This window comes from Rhamphochromis longiceps, linkage group LG22, assembly GCF_057381845.1.
Source record: "Rhamphochromis longiceps isolate RC_006_pf linkage group LG22, R_longiceps_female_GT1.1, whole genome shotgun sequence".
Classification (NCBI taxonomy): Eukaryota; Metazoa; Chordata; class Actinopteri; order Cichliformes; family Cichlidae; genus Rhamphochromis; species Rhamphochromis longiceps.
In genome coordinates, this window is record NC_140577.1 from 11,987,863 (window position 1) to 12,005,020 (window position 17,158).

Sequence of the window (17,158 nt, forward strand, 5' to 3'; positions counted from 1 at the left end):
CTGAGTTATTAATGAATGGCAGAGTAGAGATTTAGTTTTAAGAAAGAGAATAAAAATGTCAAATATTATCAGCACGTTTTCATCAAGTGCCTCAAAAAGTAACAATCTGTACATTAAAATATGTGTGAAGTACAGTCCTGATCAAAAGTTTAAGACCGCTTGAGAAATGGCAAAAAATCATATTTTGGATCTTAACAAGGTTCCAAGTAGTTTCAATATGCAACAAGAAGAAATGGGAGTGACACAAATACAAAAAATTTTTGAGCATACAATTTATTGAAAACAACGGTTAAACTGAAACAGGCTGTTTTACAGCTGATCATAAGTTTGCCTTTATAAACCCAAATCTGTGCAAAAATGTGGATTCATTGTCATTTTCTGTCAGGTAGTCACACTGTCATGATGTTCTAATAGCAAAGGCAAAAAAACGTTTCCTCTTTGAATGTTGTTGGGTTGTTGAACTGCATAAGCGAGGTCTCTCACAGCACTAGAGATGGACCGATCCGATATTACGTATCGGTATCGGTCCGATACTGACCTAAATTACTGGATCGGATATCGGAGAAAAATAAAAAATGTAATCCGATCCATTAAATATCACGAAAGCACCTCACAAAACTTGCAACACGCCGTAACTCGCCTCAGAACGTTAGCACGTCGGAGCAATATGCATCACGTGATAGAGCGGCTGTGGCATGCGGGACCTGTCGGTGGTCTGGATAGCATTTGGAGCTTCGCTAGCAACCTGGCATTTCATCTCCGACAAAGTTATCCCGAGAGAAGTAAAGCAAGTGTGTAAGTCCATCTCTGAATGTTTGTAAAGCATTCCCACGTTAAGCTTAACGAGCGACTGCCTCTCGCTCTCCGGCTGCTACTTCAATCGTGAAACTGCTTAAATGATCAGCTGATCGGCTTTTCTGTCGCGAGTCCATCTCTCTTGTTTGTTTTTGGCCCACTTTGCACCAGAAAGAGGAAACCAGCGGCTGAACAACAGCAGCACGTTTAAGCTTGATAAGCTGTTGTTAGAATTTATTTAATATTACTTTCTACACCAGGATCGTTTTCTACGTAGCTGACGCTGGTAACTGTGCAGGGGCGGATCTAGCAAAGTTTAGCCAGGGGGGCCGATAGGGCATTAACTGGGAAAAGGGGGCACAAAGACATACTTTTCTTTCTTATTCTCATTTAAAATGTCTAGCTTTTAATAAATAATTATCTGACACCCAAAGTTTTAATTTGATGTAAAACGAATAGAAGTCAATTACTGTATATAGTGACTATTAAGTCTAATGTATATATACCCTAGTAAGCTATAGTACTTTTTCCTTTGGGAAGGTACCATCTGTGCAGTCTGCAATTTTGTTGAAGAAAGATGTTGAATCTATTTAATATTTCTTGAAAAATAATTGATTTCTGTGCATTTTTTTTCACACTGCATCAAATTAAGGTTGATTATGTCGATTAAGCATCATGAGGTGGCGCGTGAGGGGTGGTTCCCTATTTTTTATTTATTTATTTTTGTTGTTGCTGGGAGTTGGAACCCTATTAGTTAGGTTGCTTAATATTTACGCTAAGTACTCTTTAAAATTCCAGAATAGGGAGGATGGTGTAGGTCTAAGTTTATTAGATTGATCAGTATTGCTGAACTATGAAATATTTTTTTTGTATACAGGTATAACAGAATAGCTTTAGTGTAGTTGTTGTTTTAAACTTGAGTATGAACTTGCAGACTTGCAAAATGCAGCAAGATATTTTAAAAAACAGTTTTGTTGATTAAAAAACACTATATCGGATTCATATCGGTATCGGCAGATATCCAAATTTATGATATCGGTATCGGACATAAAAAAGTGGTATCGTGCCATCTCTACACAGCACGCCATCACTGCTGAGGTGGGACGCAGTAAGACAGTCATTCGGAATTTCTTAAATGATCCTGAGGGTTATGGCACAAAAAGGTCAAGTGGAAGACCAAACAAATTTCACCAGTACCGAGCTGGAGGATCCAGTTGGCTGTCCGTCAAGACGCTGGACGATCCTTGACCCAAATTAAGGCCGTTACTGGTGCCGACTGCAGCGCCATAATCATCAGACTGAGACTGAAAGGCTTCAAAAACAAAAAACGTCTTCAAAGGCCTTGTCTCCTTGATCAACGGAACTTCAGGAGGTGCAGGGGTGTCAAACGGCCGCACGCTTAGTCCAGATGTTGCAACATACCTCATGACTGAGAGGGTCCCTCGTCTGTGTGGTAACAACTGGATTTTTCAACGGAACAATGCTACAGTACACAATGCCAGCAGGAAAAGGCACTTCTTCCAGGAGAATAACATCACTCTTTTGGACCAATCTGTGTGTTCCCCTGATCTAAATTCAGTTGAGAACCTTTTGGGATGGATGGCAAGGGAAGTTTACAAAAAATAGACAACAGTTGCAGACAGTAGATGCCCTTCATGCAGCCGTCTTCACCACTTGGAGAAATGTTCCCACTCATGTAAACGCTTGCATCAAGCATGCCACAGTGAATTTTTGAAGTGATCAACAATAACGGTGGAGCTACTCATTACTGAGTTCATGTTTGGGACTTTTTTTGAGGTGTGGTCCTAAACTTTTGATGAGCTGTAAAACAGCCTGTTTCAGTCTAAGTGTTGTTTTCAATAAATTGCATGCTCAAATAATATTTTGTCTCATTCACATTTCTTCCTGTTTTATGTTGAAGCTCTACTTTGAACCTTGTAAAGATCCAACCATGCAAACTATGATTTTTTGCCATTTTTCATCTGGTCTTAAACTTTTGATTGGGGCTGTATTACAGTGGGCGTAATTTCAGTTTATATGCACCCAAATTGGAAATTATAGTAACGTGACGGTTGATTGTATGATTATTTTTATTAATGTCATGTCTCACTGTGCATCCACAGGTTATGTCCCAAGCAGAGGGCCAACAGAAGAACCTTGTCCAGTCCATCGACTCCCTGCCCACCAAAGGGCCGCTCTCCTGTCTGGATCAGGACCTGCTCCTGCTCAAAGCTACGTCGGCTGCCACACTGAGCTGCCTGGGCGAGTGCCTGAACATCCTCCAACAGACTCAGAGCCGCAGCCAGGTTCCACCTCAGTCCCAGGTCTCCCAGCGCAACCACGCCTCCCAAGGAGCACCCTCCGGTGAGTCCGCCACGGGTCCCGTTCCAGTGCTTCTGCTGGAGCCCCCGACCCCTTCATGCCCCACATCCCCCTTGTCTTTTCAGTCTCCATCTCCCGAACCCAGCGGCAAGGCCCAGCTGTGTCAGCTAGACTGCGCCTCTTGTCCCTGCCTGATGGGTGCCATGAACTTAAACCTTTCCAGCAATTGTTGTTGAATGTTGCATTTGTGTGTTAAATTGTTGTCTTTTCTCATAAGCGTTGTTCTGTATCGCTTCCATTCATTTTTATGTCTTCTTCAATGTCCTCAGTTGCATTGAAATGCCAGCAGTCCTCAGAATGGTCGTGCCAAGTAAACGCATGAAGGAGCGCGTATGGCAATGATTTTAACAGAAAGTATTGTTTACAGAGCTGGTGCAGACATTTCAGATTGTCACCCTATATGCATGTGAGGGGAAAAAATCAGGGTGTATGTGTGAATGAAACCTTATACTATGCTCTTCAACATCTCAAAGGTTCAAGTCTTTGCCAAAGGAATCCACACTGGTGCCTATATTGTTAGACCTCTGCCATGTTTAACCCTCTTTGTGCCAGATCATAATGGATCCAATAAAGTTGTTTCTATTTAAAACCGTTTACAGACTGAGGGTGGTTATATGGGTATATAATAATAAAAATAAATAAAATAAAAATAAAAATGCCAACGGAAAGGATAAAGGAGGATGAAGGATGAAGGAAATTGAAGTCCATCAAATGTAGGAGTCTAATCCTATTTTCCAAGCAAAGAGGAATATTTGTAATCTATTTATACTTTCTGGGTTTCTATAAAACAATAGCATGATAAAGGTTTTCTCCAGGAGAGGAGAGGGGTTGATGTAAAGTAATACTCCTCTAAAAACCTGTTGAGTACCAAACAGTCGTTGCCCCTAGGATTGGGGGAAAAAAAGAACAACAAGTGGCAGTGGCAGATGTATTCTGTTTGCAGTCACAGCAGGATGGATCACACCAACTATTCATAAGCTAGGGCACAATCTGGGGATACACTTCTGTCGACAAATCAACAGTTCCTTCCTATTATTGGCAATTGGCTGCTAATATAATAATAATAATAATAATAATGGATACTTTATTGATCCCCATGGGGAAATTACTTGTTTTTCTCTGCATTTGACCCATTCACTCAGTGAAGCAGTGGGCAGCCCACTAAGCAGGCGCCCAGGGAGCAGTGTGTAGGGACGGTACCTTGCTCAGGGGTACCTCAGGGTAGCCGTTAAGTGGATTCGAACCGCCGACCTTCCGATCATGGGGCGACCACTTTACCTACTGAGCTATCCCTGCCCCTATATGCCACTAAAAATACATCTGTGTTGAAATATTGCCTTGGAGGTACTGCATTTGGCAGTTTATTGGTAAAAGAAATATTACTGGAAATAAAAATAAGTAAAATTATGCTGTAGACGTGTTTGGGGAGGGTTTATGCTGTTTTGTAAGACTAAAGATTTAAATCACAGACAATTAGCATGAATTAGTTTTTCTTTGAAAGGTTGCTTGTGGTAAACCGAAGGTGTGTTTAGAAAGAACGCGAGTTTAAGTTGACCGCTGGGCCTTTAGAGGAGTTCATAGTGGCTACATTTATGTGTAAAATGATCTCTCAGAGCAGGAAGCTCTCACACTGAAGGAGTAGAGTGCTGTCCAATACAGCTCTTGCTAGTAATGAATAGAGGCTTTAATTGCTTTAGCACAAGCGAGAGGGATGTGAAGCAGACAAGCTGAGATGATATTCATTCCTGCTTTTAGAAAAAAAAAAAAAAATCCATAAACTGAATGTGGATACTGAAGAGTTGAATATTTTTAGCTTCTAGGGATTTTGAAATCTGCTGTAACTGCTGTAAATCTGAACCGCTTTCCTCCTGCGAGCAAACTGTAACATTTTCCGATCCATCATTTACGCCCTGTGGATTATTCATTGGAGTGTTTGAGCCATAAAGTTGTTTTCCCACTTGTACCTGTAACTTTGGGAAGGTCGTTTGGGTTTGGATCGCATCCTGAATCTTCCAGTCCTCACAGTTTGTTGGTCTTCTTTTTGCGCCAGCATTCACCTTGCCCTGTACCTGTTCGTCAGACAGGGGGTGGTGTGGAGTGGGACCACCGGGCCGCAAGTACAGACCTCTTTCCTTCCGCATCCTGGCTGATAAGTCCCGCGGGGGTCCAGCTGCTCCCTGCTTCCGGCATGTACCCGCCACACCTCAGTGAGGAGTTCGTTTTTGTTTTTGTTAGGATCCTCGGTCGTTAGCATAGCTTGGCTCTCAAGCATGGATGGCTACCTGAGTATCTTGTTAAAAAGCAGCTGATAAAGGGAGTGGCTGGCTGGTTGAATGGTATTGTTATGCCCACAGACCAAAGCATTGCCACTGCATGGGCAAGATAACTCTTGCAGAGAGCCAAGCATGAGGTTGGACTGAGTTTGGCTGGCACGTTTGTCCCTCCAGGCTTCCGTACTTTTAAACCAAACCAAAGCAACTTGCTTTTGAGTCACAAACCCAACATAAACCTGCCAGTCACACACCAGACAGCATTATTATCGGCTGATATCACAGAGGATCTTTGCTGCTTGCTCTAGCACTTTCTGGATCCCCTCCTTTCCGCTGCTCAGTCAGTGTCATAAAGAGCTTGAAGCCCCACCCACCCTACTCCTCTTTCCCCTGCACACAAGCAGCATTTTCCTTTAAGGAACTGAAAATCCATAAAGGAAATTTCCAAACCTTTGCGAACCAGTCCCCTTCAAGCTTAGCAAACATTTAGTAAAAAAACACACCAGTCCATCTAAATATAAGTGAGAGCTGAAAGTCTTATTTAAAAGAGGTGAAAGGGGGAACTTGTAGGGGGAAATTCTGATGTGACAACATCATCGGGAAGTCTGAATTGATGTCACGGCCCAGAAATGGAAGATAAAGCCATTGGAAACATCTTCTGCATGAATGTTTGTGTCGCCACTGTTTGATCTCTGATAACACACCTGCATGCCTCTCTCCAATGGCCCGCGACATGCCCCAGCTCACCGAGTAGCTCTGCTTCTGGTGCTTCATTGTGACATCTTGGAGAAAGTATTTAATTGTAAAAACCCATTAATGAAGAAAAAAAACACAAAACTTCAGAAGTTTTAAATGAATAATTAATTACGTTAAAATTGAATTCTGATAAAAGCCATCGCCATCTTCAATAACCTTTTCAAAAAGTGCACACACAAAAACACTCAATTTCACTTTATTCACAGCTCAATAACAAATCTTGCCCTCAGGCAGAGCTGGCTGCCCTTATGTCTCCGGTTTACAGGAGCCAGGTATCACTGGAGGTAGTTTCTTCGCACTTTCAGGTTCCTGCCAGTCAAACTGTTCAGTTGACCAAAGCAGAACCTGGCCTGAGGGCTATTTCAGCACTTTTTCCAGAGACAGACCCTCTGGGCCCAGCAGAATGCCAACCTGTATCAGCACAGTTAGCTTCTCACTAATGGATATCAAAGAGCAGCCTCTTGGTGCATTAGATATTTAACCTAATTTTAGTGCAGAGAGTGGATATGAGAAGGATCTCTGGTGTTGCACCATTAACAGTACTTTGAAATGGGATCCATTTCTCTGCTGTGTATTAGCAGCTTTTAACAATTGAATCACGCAGCTTAAAAATTGATCATTTTTATTTTACTGATAAAGACACTTAGGCCTTCATCAAATACTGGGTTGCTCGAGGACTGCATTGGAAGCCCTTCAAAAGTAGCGACTCTATTTAAAGTCTGAGGATGTAGTTTGGACGTTTCGGCACACATCCAGTGAGGAGTCTCGTTGTGATCTAACCTTTGACTCCTGTCGTGATTTTGAGGACTTTTCACCTGCATCTGCGCCAGCTGTTTAAAATAAAACCCTGCTTTATTTTTCCATTTACGTTGAGAACTTGATTCGACCTTGATCTAACCCAGCTTCTAGGTGTGAGTACCATAGACGTGCAGATAAACAAACTGCAGTAAATAAATGTAAATCCACCCTGTAGGAGCGCGGCATCTTTTGTTGCCTGCTGACACGTCTGGTAAATAAGTGGACCGAACATTCTCAGAGTTGACTTTGAGTTTTATCTGCATGAAAAAAACCCAAACCATAAAAAAAACCCTACAAGTTCGCAAATTAATTAAAGGATTCAGGCCAGAGTAAATGAAGTGTAGGTGAGAAAATGTCCTGTTTAATCAGCTGTTTCACTTCAGTTTTTCTGCCTTTCCCCCTGCTTCTTAGATAAAAATACCTAAGGTGTCATTAATGCTGAAAATAAATAAGGAACACGTTGCCTTGTGAGCTCCTAACTTGTTCACATTAGCTCAGAAACTAATATTTTGAGAGACTGAAATGAGCCTTGTTATATTTTACTGCCTTCATTTTGTTTGTTGGTGCAGGTTTGGCTTCTGCTTTTGGTTTACCTGCAAGTCTTTTTCATGTACTCCAGTTTGGGAACCACTAAATTATTTTGCTTCGGAAAGCAGGATTTGATTAAATTACAATGAAGCAGGTGCTGATGTAACATTTAAAGACGATGCATGAAAATACTGATTTTAAATCAAATCAGCGCCCATTTAATCTCAAGCATCCATGTTGTACTTATTTGTGTACAATGTGTGCAGGTGTGGCTGCTTTTTAATTAAAGTTTCTTAACATTTTGAACGAGTTAGAAAATCCCTAAAAATGGGTCAGTTCTGACAACGCTGACATTTAACAACTGCGCCTTCAACAAAAGATCCTTGAGTTGGATGATCATCTCTGACAGCAAAAGCCCAGAAGGTGAAGACAGTAAAGGTTGAGCATTTTTCGGTATGATTTATTATTAAATGCACAATCGCTGCAGTAAGTGGAAAGAAATTGGTTGATTGATTTCTTTTCTTCTTCTTTATTGAGCCTTTGATCTTTTTGGGACGGGAATCAAATTTAATCTCCATTCTAGTCGCTTCTGTATGTTTGATCATGTGAATCAATACAAGGCAGGCTATAACACTGAACAAATATTAAATTCGCGTAGATTCATGCAAGGACACACATGCACACACCTTCCTGGTTTGTCACTTCCATCAGTCACACACACACACCTTTATATTGAATGTCACATATATATATAAAAAGGAGAGGCTAATCTTGGTTTTCACCCTGATCCCTCTTTGATTCTTTCAACAACAATAACTTGTCGTTTTTCAGATGGTGCTCCTGTGTGGACTGTACCAAAGTCGCCCTCGGGGGAGCAACTGAAGAACGGGGGTCTGACTCCTTTGCAGTCAACCGAGCCCTCCCCGGCCCTCAGGAAAAGGATTCTGCCCCATGGTGCTGAGGTGAGAAACATCACGTCACGCTGTCAATTATCGCGTCAGTATTCGGCCCGTCTCTCTGACCTCTGCTAGCTTGGCTTGGATGCTAAAGGGCTGCACAAACAGTCTGTATGATTTCTAACTGCAGTGTGTTTCATTCAGATCACTGTACAGCTGCTTGTTGATAGGATTTGGTTGGATGGGTACAAAGAAAATCAATTTACATTTGCTCCTTTGGCCCTAAAGTTCAGGCTTATCATGCAAAGTGAATTTTAGTGTATTTTTTCGTCCTTTGCTGCATATTGCATTTATTGGATTGTGTGCGTGTAGCTATGAGCAGGAAGCACAGTGAGCATGGCATACAGCAAAGGTCACTTCCTGTAATTAAACTGTAAAAAAAAATACATCTACAGGGTATCATATTCCACTGCTATGCTCTGCTTCATGTTCCTGAATCACATTCAGTTTTATTGCAAAGTTTTGAGGAGTTTGACCTGGATAACAGAGACACTAGAAAAAGAAAGCAAAGGCAGGTACTGCGAGTTAAGAAGCTTGTGTGAAATTTTGTTAATTTTATTGAAAGTGTGAACAGGTTTTTTTTTGTTTGTTTTTTTGTATTGAAAGAAATGAAAAGAAAGCAGCAGAGTGCAGGGATGTGCAAACTACTAGCATGGAGGGCACAGAAAATATATCTGTAACACTTGGAGTCATGTGGTTAACTTTATGCTAAAATAATGTGCAGTGTCAGTGGAGCAGGTGCCTTGATATGGTGTGAACAGATTTAAAAGATGGATATAGATTTCTCACGTGACATTGTGCGCACATTACTCAAGAAATGTCCAACATAATGGATGTGATACAACCACTTATTGGTTGGGAAAAATGTGTTTTCCAAGAGTGGCTGGCAGTGATTCCTGAAGGTTTCTGGCTCTTGTTGGTTGAAATAGGATGCAAAAAACAGATAATGCACCACAAACCTCCTAATAATTGCTTTGAATGCTAGCATATTCCCACAGTTGCATGTATTTTTTTAATGTAAACACTCCATCAATTACTAAGACTGTACCAATATCCTAAAGTGGTCACAAGGAGGTTTTTGCCTATGTGACTCAGGCTCAGCAGCCACTTGCAACCACTCAGGGAATACTAATTGTTCTCCCACAACTGGTGGTTGCCAGAAGGTTTTAGACCAGTCTCTAGTGGTTAGTTCTGGTCTCTTTCATATCTGTTAGGGTCTGCTCAGACTCTGATGTAAGTAGTTAATGTGCATTTCTGTGTATTTGCAGCGCTGCAGATTAGTTTATCACCAACAGATTTTCTGTAATTTCTGACTTGAAGCCTTTTAATCTCAAACTTGTAGCAAACTGGTTGCAGACTAACTCAGTTTTGATGCCATTTTATTGCTGTGTTGATGCACCAAAGTTGCTTTGAAGACCGTCTCTGCAAACCTGGTCCATGTGTTTGAAACAACCATTTCAAAGGCAACAAGATAACAAATTCATTGCACAAGGTTGCAGGTATTTTGGTCCTGCCATGGTCACAAACTGTTGTTGAGGTAATTGGCGACCGCTTAAGTGACCGTAGCGTTGTCTATGATGTGAGTAAACGCTTTCCTGATGACTATATGGTTTCCATTGCTAGTTTCGTGTCTTATTCAAAACAACATCATGTTTATTTTGTAAATTGCGGTTGCCAATAGAGTCAAAAAGAAGGATAAAACAGAGTTTGGCTTACCTGTTGCTTGACCTTTTAATATTTAATGGTGATGATGCAGTGCAACCTCATGTGTTAACTAGCTGAGCCTTTTTTCTTTATCTTAGCCTTGTTGACCTATCAAATTATGAAGCCAGTTTTAATTCTGCAAACACTTAAGTTAATTTTAAGGGGATATTTGATTGATTTCCTTTTTTTCTCCAAGTTTCTTTTTATAAGCTTTTCTTTATTGAACTTTGAATAAATAAAGACAAAGCTTATGTAAACAAAAACACTCTGTGGCATTAAATATGCAACAAAGTCTCAAGTGGTTGATGTCAGGCCTTCTTGAAGTTGCCAAAAGATGCATTTTTTTCATGTTCATTGTTATGAAAACTTTGCCTTTTAGTGCTTTGTAAGCTGAAATTACTTGCTGTGGTGATGATAGATACAAATACAAAATATACTTAAGCTGAAACTCAGGGGCCAGTGGCCTCACTTGAGAATTTCTGCCACACTCTATCGTGTTTGCTCTTCCTGGCTGGAAGGGGGAGCACTCCACTCATCTGACAATTTTAAAAGAAGTGCTGTCAAATAAGTGGGTCACACAGTGTACTGAGCCAATCCCTGGAGGAATGTGTGTCTGGACCAACCTGTTTCAGTACCAAGAAATGGAGGGGGCAGGGGGCAGGTGACTGTGACGTAAATGCAGTGAGAGTCTGGTGGAGAGAAAGAGGGGACACTGGAGTGAGATATTAGCGCATCAGTTTCTGTAATTTAGTTAAAACATTGACTTTTAACAACAAGTTCCACCCAAAATAAATCATTTTAATTTGCTTATATTTGCTGTGAACCCCTTAATGTTTTATTTATGCAAATTCTTTTATTATCACTAAAGTTAAAGCAACAAGTTCCACTGGTAGTTACGAGAATGACCATAGACAAAAGCAAAAGCTGTTTTCCCCATTTTCTCTTCATTGATTTCATTTTAAATTCCTTGTAATGCCATTCGTGGAATGTCAGAATGTTTCTCTTGCACACCCACAAACTACACCCTTTTTGGCTCCTACCTCAAAGCACACTGTGTTCTGTTGATCTGATGTGCTGCACAATAATGTTTAATATTTAGTATTTACTGTCATATTCCCATATATCATGGTGATGTTGTTTATTCTATTACTCTTGTTCTCTTCTGCTTGTTTTCTTTTTTCTTTCTCAGCAGGTGATCCAGGTGATTGATATATGCATTTTTTTCTTTTTTTTTTTCTGCTCATTCTGTTGGTTTTTGTCTTTTGCCCTTCTCCCCCGTCCCTCTTCTCAGCTGTTTCTCTTTCCCTCTTTCTTTCTCCCCTTCTTTCCCCCAGTCAAGTCTGTCCCGTATTCAGTAAGTGAAAATAAAATAAACAATAAAAGGTGAATCAAATGGACCATTACGGCAAGGCTGGGATGGTCAATTTGGTAAAGTAAATCCGTTGGGCATCTTTGTTTGCCTTTAGACAATAATTCTGATGGCAAAAGAGCCAAACGGGACAGGCAAAAAAAAAAAAAAAAGAATGTTTCTCTTGCGCTGGAATGTCCAGGGACCCCCACATTGGGAGCAAAGTTTTCAAAAAACCGAAAGAACAAGATCGCGAATACAAGTGGCAGAAATGGACTTCCTCCGAAGGGTGGCTAGTCTCTCCCTTAGAGATAGGGTGAGAAGTTCCGCCATTCGGGAGGGGCTCAGAGTAGAGCCGCTGCTCCTCCACATCGAAAGGAGTCAGTGGAGGTGGTTCAGGCACCTGACAAGGATGCCTCCTGGGCACCTCCTGGGTGAGGTTTTCCGGGCATGTCCCACCGGGAGGAGGTCCTGAGGCAGACCCAGTACACACTGGAGAGATTATATGTCTCGGCTGGCCTGGAAACACCTTGGTGTTCCCCCAGATAAGCTGGAGGAGGTGGCTGGGGAGAGGGAGGTCTGGGCTTCTCTGCTTGGGCTGCTGCCACCGGGACCCGGCCCCGGATAAGCGGAAGAAAATGGATAGATGTGTAGTTGTAGGTTCACAATTATGGAAGTAGAAATCGGCTAAAATGCTTCTTAAACCAGCCTTTATTTTATTCGGTGCACTTTGCAAGCACCAGTTCGGACTCTGTTTTTCCTTCAGAGATGCTTTAATTATTCGTGGCACAGATTTGACAAAGTGCTGATCAATATTGATATAATAGCATCACACAGTTGCTGCAGATTGGTGGGCTTACATCAGTAATGCAAATCTCCTCTTCTACCACACCACAGAGGTGCTTTATTGGTCTTATATCTGGTGACAAGTTCAAGAAGGCAGTTTGAGATGATTTGAGCTTGTGTTGTGCTGCTGGGAGCAACTGTAAGAAGATCAGAATCCAGATGGTTTTAATTTCCATTGCAAATAGTAAAATTAACACACAACTAAAACGCATTCGATGATCTTTTGTGCTGTGTTTATTACCCACTGGACAGCCTATTTATTCACTGCATACCACACTGTTACACAGCAAACCAGGATGCTTTCTGTGGTGGAGTGATACAAGGCCACCAGCAGTTTCCCATCCACGGTGGTCATAAAGGGATGAGCATGGTCAGCAAGAACACTTAGGCAAGCTGTGAAATTTAAACAATGCTCAATTAGTACTAATATCACCACTGGCAGCCTGAACTGTTTATTTAATTTAGGTGAGGTCTGTGCAAATTGTAGTCTTGGTTTCTTGTTATTAGCTGACAGGAGTAACACCTGGTGTCGTCTTCTGTTGCTGTAGCTCATCTGTTTTATGGGTGTGCACTGAGAGATGCTTACCTTGGTTGTAAATAGTGTTAATATTGTTGACTATTAATTTTTGTGATAGTTTTTCCTGACAAAAACAAGACGATAACCAAATAAGAACTAATGCACTTGGACAGAAGCTATGATGAAATGGATTGACACGATTGACACGAATAAAAACAAGATGAAAATGTTTTGGAGAAACGAGATCCACTCAGTATGAATTAAGTTGGGGAGGCGGGACGAGTTTGGAAGTGATCCAATTAGAAGTAATCTCCTTGTGCAGCAAGGTGAGACGCGGAGAATTTGATGTCCAGGGAGTAAGAAGAGCATACATATGGATATGGACACATTTTGCACTTACTGTCAAGAAAAATAAGCAACTTTCGCTAGTCTTTACACTGTCTATATGCCAACCATGCCAGGTGTACCTAATAAACTGACCGACGTGTTTACATGAGCTTCTTGTAATCATAAATCACTTTTCTTTAACACCGTTGTCACGAGTCACATTAATCTTTGGCGCTGTCATCTTTTTATTCAAACTTAGTGGAATAATGTAACCCTCACCTACACATAAGAAGATGAAGATTAATGGATGGAGTGTCGTCTCAGCAGCTTTCAATTCTGCTCATGCTCACAAATATCCTTTTCATCAAATGCTAGACTTTTATCATTACCTGTCAGAAGTGTGTGTTGCTTGTTAAATACTTGTCAGATCTTGTAATGGCCTGACATTCATTTCAGCGAAACCACAAAACAAATAATGGAAGGCTTTGTGGAAAATTTTAGCCTCTGTGTAAATGTTCAATCAGCTTCCTGCTTTTACGCCACGAGGGACGAACTGTGCCTGGAGCGATCTGATCTGCAGCCACAGAATTATAATCTGTCATGTTAATGATCATTTTCTATTGACATACGAGTGTGAAATGGGTATTACAGTGTTGCAGTGTCAAACCATTTACAGTCCAGCTGTTCAAAACACTTCACGTCGAACAATTATAAGCAGAGAAGCGAGGGCAGGTCGTAATAGTGATTTGGCCCCTTTTAAGACAGCATTATGGCAGTTATGATTCAGTCGGCTATCTCCATTGACTTCCCTGCCTCTGCCGGTATGTTTCTGCCAACTTAAGTAAGGCGTACCATCCTTCACTGATGGATAATGGCAAGCTATTAGGGATATCATAAAAATGACAGTGACTGTATTTTCATGGAGCTGGATAAGGCACACGTTGTCCTGCTTGTAGCCTCGTTAATGATACGATGAATTATCGGCACTCATTCCAGATGCATACAAATGTGCAAAAGTCTTGAGCTACCAGTGATTTCTTTATATTTTCTAGGTGTAGTGATTTATTGAAACATGTGCAGACATGTATGGAAATACAGCATGTGAGACCACAAACAGAGTTTGTACAATTCTAGCATCTGTCTCATAATTTAAAATGGTCTTCAGAAATAGCTCTCCAGACTTCTTGAAGGACATTCAAACATCTTCTTTGGATGTCGGCTGCCTTTTGTTCTGTTCTCTGTCGAGATGATCCCCCATTGCTTCAATAATGTTGAGGTCTGGGATAATCAGGGCAATCCGTGACTGATAGTGTTGCGTTTTCTATCCAGGTACGCTTTGGTGCATTGGCAGTGTGGTTTGGATCATTCTCATGCTGAAGAGTGAAGTTGTTTTCAAAGTCGCTTTAATAATTCCATCAATAGTGACAAGATCTTGAATACTGGCTGAAATGCAGACCCCAAACATTGATAGAGCCTCAACCATGCTTTATAGATGACTGTGTTACCACTCTTCTATACATATTGAAACACCTTGAACCAAAAATTTCAAATGTGGATTCATTAATACTCAATAAGACCTGTTGCCACTGGTTTTCAGCACAGTTCTTGTGTATTTTAGCATACAACAGGCTTTTTTCCTTGTTTCCTTTCCTTAAGAATGGCTTCTTGACAGCCATCCTTCCACTGAGACCTTTTCCGCTGAGGGTTCAGTGAACAGTAGATGGATTAACTGAATGCCAGATGGATCTCTCAGGTCCTTTGTCAGGTCTTTGCTGGATTCTTTCCCTTTTTTTTAATAACGTGACTTTCAGACACCGTTCACCTGCTGTAGATAGTTTTTTTTTTTTTTTTTTTTTTAGGTCACCTCTTCTTTTGTCTTTAACTTGTCAAGTTTTCTCAGGGATTGTAAGGATAGACTGCACACCGTTACAAGATATGCCCACTTCTGACTAATAGAGCTTACATGTGATATACTGTTCAGCACTAAAACTGCTAACTTAAAGTATACAGAACATGGGTGTATGCCTGTAGTGTCGTGTTTGCTGTAAAAGTGCCCTGTCATGTGTGATGTCAGTAGTTATCACAAAGACTAGATGTCATTTTTAAAGGAAAAGTAGAGCTCTAAATTTGGAAACATGCTTTTGACTTTTACCACTCTGTGTCTCTGCTCTGTAATATTTCACGCTCTCCTGCAGCCTGTTTCTCAGCACTGCCCTGCAGCTTGATCCAGATTTCATTAGAGCCTTTAAAGATGCTCTGGCTGCCGTTTGAAGGCGCAAGGCAGAGAGGCAGCGGACGTACAGTGCAGGCACATTAGTCCAGCCCGACACTGATGTTTAGTCCTCCTTTAAGAGGAATTTTCTAACCGGCGTCCATGTCTCATCGAGTTGATTTAAAGCCTTTTCTCAGTATTAATGAGAACAGAAGGTGAGGCAGAGCGAGTGAGAGATTCTTCACGACTCGACAGCCTTATCATTAAGATGATGTTTAGATAATCAAGGATAAAGATTGCTCTGGGATGATAATTTATCTGATGTTCTGTGCTTGGCATAGTAATGGTGGATTTGTTGAGGCGCTGAGTTTGCCATCTTGTGGTTGTGAAATGCAATGCAGAAAGAATTTGAATAAAACCAGCTTTAAATAATTGGTTTGGACAAAACCCTCAAAACGAACATTTGCGATGGCGTAAAGCTCAAGGTCAGTTTCTGATCCTCTTGGCCACTTGCCCGTTTAACATATACCCCGTAATCTCATGAGCAGACTTGAGAGAAGGAAGAAAATACATTACCTCAGAATAATAAAGGCTTTCTGTATGAATTATGTAGCACTGCTGTGGCGGTTGATATTAATTCCTATGCAGTCAGTAGGAAAAAGCTCAAGACCGATGCGTGACTGTGGGAAAATAGAGAGGAAATTGCTGGTGCTTGCAGAAAACCCATTGGTTTATGCATCTACAAGAGCTCCAGTGCAATCCCCTACCACATATTAGAGCTGCCTACAGTATTGCTGTGGTTATGAGCTGCTGCTGCAGAGCAGGAATTCAATGATAGACAACTCTGAATTATAAAGAAAAAGGCAGAAAACAGGAATAAAACAGTAAAAAATGTGGTAAAATGTGTCAGTATCAGTTATAATATCAGCGACAGCCTCTATCTTCAGATCCAGGATTTGGAAAGAAACACAGTCATGTGGAGAGAAAGCACAAATACTGTTGCATCAGAAAATAGTCCATATTTTCTTTTCTCTTAAGTGCACTCTGGACAAAATCCTCGGTGCACTGCAGAGTTATTGTTCCTTCTTTACTCCAGCAGAGGGCAGCAAAGTCTTCCCATAAGTCACTGTGCAGCTAATTCAGTATATAGGAAACGTAAAGATGTGTATTTTTTGCTTCTTCTTTTAAAAGGAGAACAACCTGGATTTATTTTATTTCTAAACTTTGCCCTCGACATCAGTAACATGCTAACATCCTGCAGCACTGATGCTTCCTCAGTCTTATTAATAGACAAAAGGTCCTGTCAGTCTGCGTGTGACAAAAACAAATAATGATAACTGTGTTCTCAGCTCGCATTCAGTCTGTTCAACAAGCCATGAGTCACTCTCTGCTCTGTAATCTGTTTTTCTAATAAAATTCCAACTTTACACTGACGGTGACATCCCCCTGTTAGAAACCACCTTCTCCTTTATCTCCTAAAATAGACCTCAAGGCGCTCACTTTTTAAATGGTTATTCAAAAAAGCTTTCTCTGCTCCTGCACACAGAAAGGAAGTTTGTAATAAGTGATTTTCTCAGGTAATTGATAATCAATTTGACCAATAGAAGATCAGAAATGCTTGTTTTGTTCAAGATCCTTTAAAAGAAAAAAAATGTGATTTTTGGTTAAAAACACAAATCGGAAATTAAAATTGTTCCTAAATCATTTAAGCATAAGTCT

At 40.9% G+C, this 17,158-nt stretch overlaps 1 protein-coding gene across 2 annotated transcripts in view; it reads left to right on the plus strand.

Annotated features, from left to right (window-relative positions):
- The window catches only part of osbpl10a (oxysterol binding protein-like 10a), a 94,935-nt gene that overhangs the window by 57,155 nt on the left and 20,622 nt on the right, over positions 1-17,158 (plus strand). For both annotated transcript variants that reach the window (XM_085396659.1, XM_085396658.1), the window contains exons 6-7: positions 2,919-3,159; positions 8,361-8,491. In XM_085396659.1, coding sequence (XP_085252785.1) covers positions 2,919-3,159; positions 8,361-8,491 — 372 coding nt within the window. The remainder of the gene's footprint in view (positions 1-2,918; positions 3,160-8,360; positions 8,492-17,158) is intronic.